At 43.7% G+C, this 10,000-nt stretch overlaps 1 protein-coding gene across 1 annotated transcript in view; it reads right to left on the bottom strand.

The window, feature by feature from the left end:
* Nucleotides 1-9,522, bottom strand: part of LOC135567157 (transmembrane protein 47-like) — a 30,360-nt gene extending 20,838 nt beyond the window's left edge. The window contains exon 1 of the mRNA XM_065014598.1: nucleotides 9,027-9,522. Within this exon, the coding sequence (XP_064870670.1) occupies nucleotides 9,027-9,252 (226 nt within the window). The 5' untranslated portion in view covers nucleotides 9,253-9,522. The remainder of the gene's footprint in view (nucleotides 1-9,026) is intronic.
* Between the last annotated feature and the right edge of the window lie 478 nt (nucleotides 9,523-10,000).

The raw sequence follows: 10,000 nt of genomic DNA, 5'->3' as shown, positions 1-10,000 counted from the left end.
GTTGGACTAGCACTGAATCAGATAGTGAGATCTACAGAAGAGATAGAGCTGTCATTAAACTATTAGAATTTTAATTGAATTTCTAATTGGCAGAATCGTCATTACAGAAAACCCCCTCTGGTCTAAACATGGGATAAACTCTCTCTCTCTACAAAATGGTCTCTTACGGTTTCCACTGACTGATTTGTCTGAAACACACAAACACACCTTGTAGAGGGAGGGAGACAGAGAGAAATGGGGGAGAGAGAGATGGGGAGATGGAGAGACAGAGAGATGGGGGAGAGAGAGACAGAGAGATGGGGGAGAGAGAGAGATGGGGAGATGGAGAGACAGAGACAGAGAGACAGAGAGATGGAGAGATGGAGAGAGGGAGAGAGATGGGGAGATGGAGAGGGAGAGAGACAGAGAGATGGGGAGATGGAGAGGGAGAGGGAGAGAGACAGAGAGATGGGGAGATGGAGAGGGAGAGAGACAGAGAAATGGGGAGATGGAGAGGGAGAAAGACAGAGAGATGGGGAGATGGGGAGGGAGAGAGACAGAGAAATGGGGAGATGGAGATGGAGAGAGACAGAGAGATGGGGAGATGGAGATGGAGAGAGACAGAGACAGAGAGAGACAGAGAGATGGGGAGATGGAGAGGGAGATGGAGAGAGACAGAGAGATGGGGAGATGGAGATGGAGAGAGACAGAGAGAGACAGAGAGATGGGGAGATGGAGAGGGAGATGGAGAGAGACAGAGAGATGGGGAGATGGAGAGAGACAGAGAGATGGGGAGATGGAGAGGGAGAGGGAGAGAGATGGGGAGATGGAGAGGGAGAGAGATGGGGAGATGGAGAGGGAGAGACAGAGAGATGGGGAGATGGAGGTGGAGAGAGATGGGGAGATGGAGATGGAGAGGGAGAGAGATGGGGAGATGGAGAGGGAGAGAGATGGGGAGGTGGAGGTGGAGAGGGAGAGGGAGAGAGACAGACAGATGGGGAGATGGAGAGGGAGAGGGAGAGAGACAGACAGATGGGGAGATGGAGGTGGAGAGGGAGAGAGACAGACAGATGGGGAGATGGAGAGGGAGAGGGAGAGAGACAGACAGATGGGGAGATGGAGTGGGAGAGAGACAGACAGATGGGGAGATGGAGAGGCCTGCCACAGGCCACAGCGGGATGAGTCCAGACTGCACTTTCAGTGGATGAGAAGAATTTTGAAACATCATATACTGTCAAGAACATCAACATATTCATTTAGAGCCGAGACTGAAAATATAATATATGGCCTCAACAAATGTAAATTACACCAGATAACAACATAAAACAACTGCAGAAACGGAATAAAATCTAGATAAACTATTTATACAAAATGTCTGAGAAATGAAGACAAATGTGAAAAGAGGAAATGTATAATTGTGAAAGTGACCTGACAGGACTCTGTGCTCAGAAGAGGGGTTCAGTCTTCACAGCCCTCTGGGAAAAAGGAGACCCCATCAGATCAGAACCAAGTGTGTGAATGTAGCACCCAGTTGCCCTAGTAACTAATCTCCAGGCATTTGCCCCACTGGGAATTTGCTGCTCAAAGTTATGCTGCTGGCTGTCTGAAAGAGGGCAAACGTGGGAATTCAACAAAGACTAATTTCTAGAAACCAAAAGCGGAACGGAAAAGCCCCAGCTGGATTGGTGAGCTGGCGTGGAAAAAATCACACGCTTCCCAAAGCTCATCTCTAATGAGCAAATAAGGTTCCCCCTCCCCAAAGAGTTCCTCCGCGTGTCATCTAGCCGTTCTGGAACCGTCCATATTCTAGTTTTAGATGATAAACGGATTCGTAAAGCTCAACTGTTTCACCGGGAGGTGAATTTGTAAGCCAGGCACAGGGGTGGGAGGAACATGGCTGAGGCAAGAAAAATACACATTTTAAAGTAAATATTTGAGGACTGTCTGATCGAGATGCTCTGCTTTTTTTAACACCACATTCAACCAAACAAGTCCTGCTCTGGTTTGATCTGGACTATGGCCTGGTTATGTAGTCAGGAGATGCAAGGAAGGACATAGGAGAGATGTAAAGAAGGACATAGGAGAGATGTAAAGAAGGACATAGGAGAGATGTAAAGAAGGACATAGGAGAGATGTAAAGAAGGACATAGGAGAGATGTAAAGAAGAACATAGGAGAGATGTAAAGAAGGACACAGGAGAGATGTAAAGAAGGACACAGGAGAGATGTAAAGAAGGACATAGGAGAGATGTAAAGAAGGACATAGGAGAGATGTAAAGAAGGACATAGGAGAGATGTAAAGAAGGACATAGGAGAGATGTAAAGAAGGACATAGGAGAGATGTAAAGAAGGACATAGGAGAGATGTAAAGAAGGACAGGAGAGATGTAAAGAAGGACAGGAAAGATGTAAAGAAGTACATAGGAGAGATGTAAAGAAGGACAGGAGAGCTGTAAAGAAGGACATAGGAGAGATGTAAAGGACATAGGAGAGATGTAAAGAAGGACATAGGAGAGATGTAAAGAAGGACATAGGAGAGATGTAAAGAAGGACAGGAGAGATGTAAAGAAGGACATAGGAGAGATGTAAAGAAGGACATAGGAGAGATGTAAAGAAGGACATAGGAGAGATGTAAAGAAGGACAGGAGAGATGTAAAGAAGGACATAGGAGAGATGTAAAGAAGGACATAGGAGAGATGTAAAGGACAGGAGAGATGTAAAGAAGGACATAGGAGAGATGTAAAGGACAGGAGAGATGTAAAGAAGGACATAGGAGAGATGTAAAGGACAGGAGAGATGTAAAGAAGGACATAGGAGAGATGTAAAGAAGGACATAGGAGAGATGTAAAGAATGACATAGGAGATATGTAAAGAAGGACAGGAGAGATGTAAAGAAGGACATAGGAGAGATGTAAAGAAGGACAGGAGAGATGTAAAGAAGGACATAGGAGAGATGTAAAGAAGGACAGGAGAGATGTAAAGAAGGACATAGGAGAGCTGTAAAGAAGGACATAGGAGAGATGTAAAGAAGGACATAGGAGATGTAAAGAAGGACACAGGAGAGATGTAAAGAAGGACATAGGAGAGATGTAAAGAAGGACATAGGAGAGATGTAAAGAAGGACATAGGAGAGATGTAAAGAAGGACAGGAGAGATGTAAAGAAGGACATAGGAGAGATGTAAAGAAGGACAGGAGAGATGTAAAGAAGGACAGGAGAGATGTAAAGAAGGACAGGAGAGATGTAAAGAAGGACATAGGAGAGATGTAAAGGACACAGCAGAGCTGCAAAGGACACAGCAGAGCTGTAAAGGACACAGCAGAGCTGTAAAGGACACAGGAGAGATGTAAAGAAGGACAGGAGAGATGTAAAGAAGGACATAGGAGAGATGTAAAGAAGAACAGGAGAGATGTAAAGGACATAGGAGAGATGTAAAGAAGGACAGGAGAGATGTAAAGAAGGACAGGAGAGATGTAAAGAAGGACATAGGAGAGATGTAAAGGACATAGGAGAGATGTAAAGAAGGACATAGGAGAGATGTAAAGAAGGACATAGGAGAGATGTAAAGAAGGACATAGGAGAGATGTAAAGAAGGACATAGGAGAGATGTAAAGAAGGACATAGGAGAGATGTAAAGAAGGATAGGAGAGATGTAAAGGACATAGGAGAGATGTAAAGAAGGACAGGAGAGATGTAAAGAAGGACATAGGAGAGATGTAAAGAAGGACAGGAGAGATGTAAAGGACATAGGAGAGATGTAAAGACATAGGAGAGATGTAAAGAAGGACAGGAGAGATGTAAAGAAGGACAGGAGAGATGTAAAGAAGGACATAGGAGAGATGTAAAGAAGGACATAGGAGAGATGTAAAGAAGGACATAGGAGAGATGTAAAGAAGGACATAGGAGAGATGTAAAGAAGGACATAGGAGAGATGTAAAGAAGGACATAGGAGAGATGTAAAGAAGGACATAGGAGAGATGTAAAGAAGGACATAGGAGAGATGTAAAGAAGGACATAGGAGAGATGTAAAGAAGACATAGGAGAGATGTAAAGAAGGACAGGAGAGATGTAAAGAAGGACATAGGAGAGATGTAAAGAAGGACAGGAGAGATGTAAAGAAGGACATAGAGAGAGATGTAAAGAAGGACAGGAGGACATAGGAGAGATGAGATGTAAAGAAGGACATAGGAGAGATGTAAAGAAGGACAAGAAGGACATAGGAGAGATGTAAAGAAGGAGAGATGTAAAGGACATAGGAGAGATGTAAACAGAGATGGACATAGGAGAGATGTAAAAGACAGGAGAGATGTAAAGGACATAGAGATGTAAAGAAGGACATAGGAGAGATGTAAAGAAGGACATAGGAGAGATGTAAAGAAGGACATAGGAGAGATGTAAAGAAGGACAGGAGATGTAAAGAAGGACAGGAGATGTAAGGAGGAGATGTAAAGAAGGACATAGGAGAGAGAAAGAAGGACAGGAGAGATGTAAAGAAGGACATAGGAGAGATGTAAAGAAGGACATGTAAAGAAGGACATAGGAGAGATGTAAAGGACAGGAGAGATGTAAAGAAGGACAGGAGAGATGTAAAGAAGAGGAGAGATGTAAAGAAGGACATAGGAGAGATGTAAAGGACATAGGAGAGATGTAAAGAAGGACATAGGAGAGATGTAAAGAAGGACATAGGAGAGATGTAAAGAAGGACATAGGAGAGATGTAAAGAAGGACATGTGTAAAGAAGGACATAGGAGAGATGTAAAGAAGGATAGGAGAGATGTAAAGGACATAGGAGAGATGTAAAGAAGGACAGGAGAGATGTAAAGAAGGACATAGGAGACATAGGAGATGTAAAGAAGGACAGGAGAGATGAGATGTAAAAAGGACATAGGAGAGATGTAAAGAAGGACAGGAGAGATGTAAAGAAGGACAGGAGAGATGTAAAGGACATAGGAGATGTAAAGGACATAGGAGAGATGTAAAGAAGGACATAGGAGAGATGTAAAGAAGGACATAGGAGATATGTAAAGAAGGACATGAGAGATGTAAATAAGGACATAGGAGAGATGTAAAGAAGGACATAGGAGAGATGTAAAGAAGGACATAGGAGAGATGTAAAGAAGGACATAGGAGAGATGTAAAGAAGGACATAGGAGAGATGTAAAGAAGGACAGGAGAGATGTAAAGAAGTACATAGGAGAGATGTAAAGAAGGACAGGAGAGATGTAAAGGACATAGGAGAGCTGTAAAGAAGGACAGGAGAGATGTAAAGAAGGACAGGAGAGCTGTAAAGAAGGACATAGGAGAGATGTAAAGGACATAGGAGAGATGTAAAGAAGGACATAGGAGAGATGTAAAGAAGGACATAGGAGAGATGTAAAGAAGGACAGGAGAGATGTAAAGAAGGACATAGGAGAGATGTAAAGAAGGACATAGGAGAGATGTAAAGAAGGACATAGGAGAGATGTAAAGAAGGACAGGAGAGATGTAAAGAAGGACATAGGAGAGATGTAAAGAAGGACATAGGAGAGATGTAAAGGACAGGAGAGATGTAAAGAAGGACATAGGAGAGATGTAAAGGACAGGAGAGATGTAAAGAAGGACATAGGAGAGATGTAAAGGACAGGAGAGATGTAAAGAAGGACATAGGAGAGATGTAAAGAAGGACATAGGAGAGATGTAAAGAATGACATAGGAGATATGTAAAGAAGGACAGGAGAGATGTAAAGAAGGACATAGGAGAGATGTAAAGAAGGACAGGAGAGATGTAAAGAAGGACATAGGAGAGATGTAAAGAAGGACATAGGAGAGATGTAAAGAAGTACATAGGAGAGATGTAAAGAAGTACATAGGAGAGATGTAAAGAAGGACATAGGAGAGATGTAAAGAAGGACATAGGAGAGCTGTAAAGAAGGACATAGGAGAGATGTAAAGAAGGACATAGGAGATGTAAAGAAGGACATAGGAGAGATGTAAAGAAGGACATAGGAGAGATGTAAAGAAGGACATAGGAGAGATGTAAAGAAGGACATAGGAGAGATGTAAAGAAGGACAGGAGAGATGTAAAGAAGGACATAGGAGAGATGTAAAGAAGGACAGGAGAGATGTAAAGAAGGACAGGAGAGATGTAAAGAAGGACAGGAGAGATGTAAAGAAGGACATAGGAGAGATGTAAAGGACACAGCAGAGCTGTAAAGGACACAGCAGAGCTGTAAAGGACACAGGAGAGATGTAAAGAAGGACAGGAGAGATGTAAAGAAGGACATAGGAGAGATGTAAAGAAGGACAGGAGAGATGTAAAGGACATAGGAGAGATGTAAAGAAGGACAGGAGAGATGTAAAGAAGGACAGGAGAGATGTAAAGAAGGACATAGGAGAGATGTAAAGGACATAGGAGAGATGTAAAGAAGGACATAGGAGAGATGTAAAGAAGGACATAGGAGAGATGTAAAGAAGGACATAGGAGAGATGTAAAGAAGGACATAGGAGAGATGTAAAGAAGGACATAGGAGAGATGTAAAGAAGGATAGGAGAGATGTAAAGGACATAGGAGAGATGTAAAGAAGGACAGGAGAGATGTAAAGAAGGACATAGGAGAGATGTAAAGAAGGACAGGAGAGATGTAAAGGACATAGGAGAGATGTAAAGGACATAGGAGAGATGTAAAGAAGGACAGGAGAGATGTAAAGAAGGACAGGAGAGATGTAAAGAAGGACATAGGAGAGATGTAAAGGACATAGGAGAGATGTAAAGAAGGACATAGGAGAGATGTAAAGAAGGACATAGGAGAGATGTAAAGAAGGACAGGAGAGATGTAAATAAGGACATAGGAGAGATGTAAAGAAGGACATAGGAGAGATGTAAAGAAGGACATAGGAGAGATGTAAAGAAGGACATAGGAGAGATGTAAAGAAGGACATAGGAGAGATGTAAAGAAGGACAGGAGAGATGTAAAGAAGTACATAGGAGAGATGTAAAGAAGGACAGGAGAGATGTAAAGAAGGACAGGAGATGTAAAGAAGGACAGGAGAGATGTAAAGAAGTACATAGGAGAGATGTAAAGAAGGACAGGAGAGATGTAAAGGACATAGGAGAGCTGTAAAGAAGGACAGGAGAGATGTAAAGAAGAACATAGGAGATGTAAAGAAGGACATAGGAGATGTAAAGGACATAGGAGAGATGTAAAGAAGGACATAGGAGAGATGTAAAGAAGGACATAGGAGAGATGTAAAGGACAGGAGAGATGTAAAGAAGGACATAGGAGAGATGTAAAGAAGGACATAGGAGAGATGTAAAGAAGGACATAGGAGAGATGTAAAGAAGGACATAGGAGAGATGTAAAGGACATAGGAGAGATGTAAAGAAGGACATAGGAGAGATGTAAAGAAGGACATAGGAGAGATGTAAAGAAGGACATAGGAGAGATGTAAAGAAGGACAGGAGAGATGTAAAGAAGGACATAGGAGAGATGTAAAGAAGGACAGGAGAGATGTAAAGGACATAGGAGAGCTGTAAAGAAGGACAGGAGAGATGTAAAGAAGAACATAGGAGATGTAAAGAAGGACATAGGAGAGATGTAAAGGACATAGGAGAGATGTAAAGAAGGACATAGGAGAGATGTAAAGGACAGGAGAGATGTAAAGAAGGACATAGGAGAGATGTAAAGAAGGACATAGGAGAGATGTAAAGAAGGACATAGGAGAGATGTAAAGGACATAGGAGAGATGTAAAGAAGGACATAGGAGAGCTGTAAAGAAGGACATAGGAGAGATGTAAAGAAGGACATAGGAGAGATGTAAAGAAGGACAGGAGAGATGTAAAGAAGGACATAGGAGAGATGTAAAGAAGGACATAGGAGAGATGTAAAGAAGGACAGGAGAGATGTAAAGAAGGACAGGAGAGATGTAAAGAAGGACATAGGAGAGATGTAAAGGACATAGGAGAGATGTAAAGAAGGACATAGGAGAGATGTAAAGAAGGACATATGAGAGATGTAAAGAAGGACATAGGAGAGATGTAAAGGACAGGAGATATGTAAAGAAGGACATAGGAGAGATGTAAAGAAGGACATAGGAGAGATGTAAAGAAGGACATAGGAGAGATGTAAAGAAGGAAATAGGAGATGTAAAGAAGGACATAGGAGAGCTGCAGCTGGCCCAGAACAGAGCAGCACCTCTTGCCCTTCACAGTAAACAGAGGGCTCATATCAACAAGATGCATTCCAGTCTCACTTGGCTTAAAGTAGATGAAAGACTGACTGTGTCACTTCTTATTACTTCTTATTACTGTGATGAAAATACAAAATTGTCTGTATCATCAAATAACATATAGTTCTGACTGACATGCCTGCCCCACCAGACAATATTGTATAGAGCCATGGTTACATGGAACCCCCCTCCATCAAAAATGTACCAAGCAAAAAATCTTTAAAACAACACCTCACAACACAACGCCCCTCCCCTACCTGACCTAAATAATTGGTCTATGTAAAATCATATGCTTGTCCTGAGAGGTTTACAGCACAGGTCCTTGTGTATTTCTACATGGATTTTAAACGGATGTCATTCTGTCCTCGAGCTGCTCTGGTCTGTTTGGAGCCCAGGAAGAGTAGCTGATCCAAATCAAATCCTAAAATTACCCTGTCTGCTTAGTAAATAAAAGCACAAACATAGACTGTCTTCGACATAAAGAGAAGCCGGCGTTCTGTGTGGGCCGGCCAGGGAGCGGAGAGGTGGTTGTGGAAATCAGCGTCAAACAAATGACGGAGGGACGGAGGAGAAAGGAGCACCGGGCAGTCAGAGAGAGAGAGACTCCCACAAGAGATGCTTTGTCATGGCGACAGGACTTCACTGAATCTCCGTAAAGGCACAACTTACTGCACCTATGCAGACTATACACCAGCCTCTCAATTCCCTCTTTAGAGCATCGATATTATCATAGGTTAGACTATGTATGAATGGAAACCAATAACCACAAACAATGCAAGGTGAATCCTGCGCTATAATTAGTTGGTTAGGCTACAGATGACGGCCGCGCCACTGGGTCTCACCCACCTGCCTCCAGCGTGCTGTTGCACTGCCAGATCTCAGACGACGCTGCTTTCCAGCACGCCTCCCACAGTGAGAAGCAGTACTGGTCGTCGGCGGTCACCCATGCCGGGCTCATCACGGCTCCAACGTCTAAGCACAGCGCCAGGAACACGCACACCAGTCCCACCAACTTCAAAGGCGTCAGCGCCGAGACGCGCACCTCCTCTGTCTCGCTAACAGACGAAGACATTGTTGCAGGTTTCCGCTGACTGGGAGACTCGCCAGGGCGTTATGCTGCTGTCTGATGTCGCGTTGTGGCTTCTAGAATTCCCCCAGTGATCTGTGTTTACATGTAGAATCTAAAGGAGTCAGTGGAGATGAGAGAGTCTGGGCTCCCTCCACTACCGCTCTGCCGCTGCGCTGTAGCTGATGATGATGATCGGTGCAGCGCACCGGCTCTTCCGTTCCAGTAGTGACGTAATGACATCGCTGCCTGAAAATTCTCTCCAAGATACATCGGGTCTTCAGGTTCTTTTTGAGTCTCTCTCTCCACAAACCGCCGGTCTTACATTAGAAAGTGAAAGCTGGCAAGGGAAATCTATGTGAGTGTCTCTGCATCAGTGATAGTGACAGTGTGATTGCAATCACTCCATTGACAGGCCAGAGACTGAAGACTGCTGACTCCATTGTTTTTAGCCAGGGGAGGAAAGTCACTGCTTCAGCATTAAGACTCCCAAAGACACTGCAATAAACATGCACTCACTTCCAATTAGACACACAAACAGGCAGAGAAACAGGTTGGCAGGCAGCCAACAGACAGACAGGCAGCTGACAGAAAGGCAGGCAGGCAGACAGACAGACAGACAGACAGGCAGACAGACAGACAGACAGACAGACAGACAGAAGGCAGGCAGCCCACAGACAGTCAGGCAGGCAGACAGAAGGCAGGCAGCCCACAGACAGTCAGGCAGGCAGACAGACAGACAGACAGACAGACA

This window comes from Oncorhynchus nerka, unplaced genomic scaffold (assembly GCF_034236695.1).
Source record: "Oncorhynchus nerka isolate Pitt River unplaced genomic scaffold, Oner_Uvic_2.0 unplaced_scaffold_2493, whole genome shotgun sequence".
Classification (NCBI taxonomy): domain Eukaryota; kingdom Metazoa; phylum Chordata; class Actinopteri; order Salmoniformes; family Salmonidae; genus Oncorhynchus; species Oncorhynchus nerka.
The sequence above is the reverse complement of the archived record's forward strand: the minus strand, read 5'-3'. Positions and strand labels throughout refer to the sequence as shown.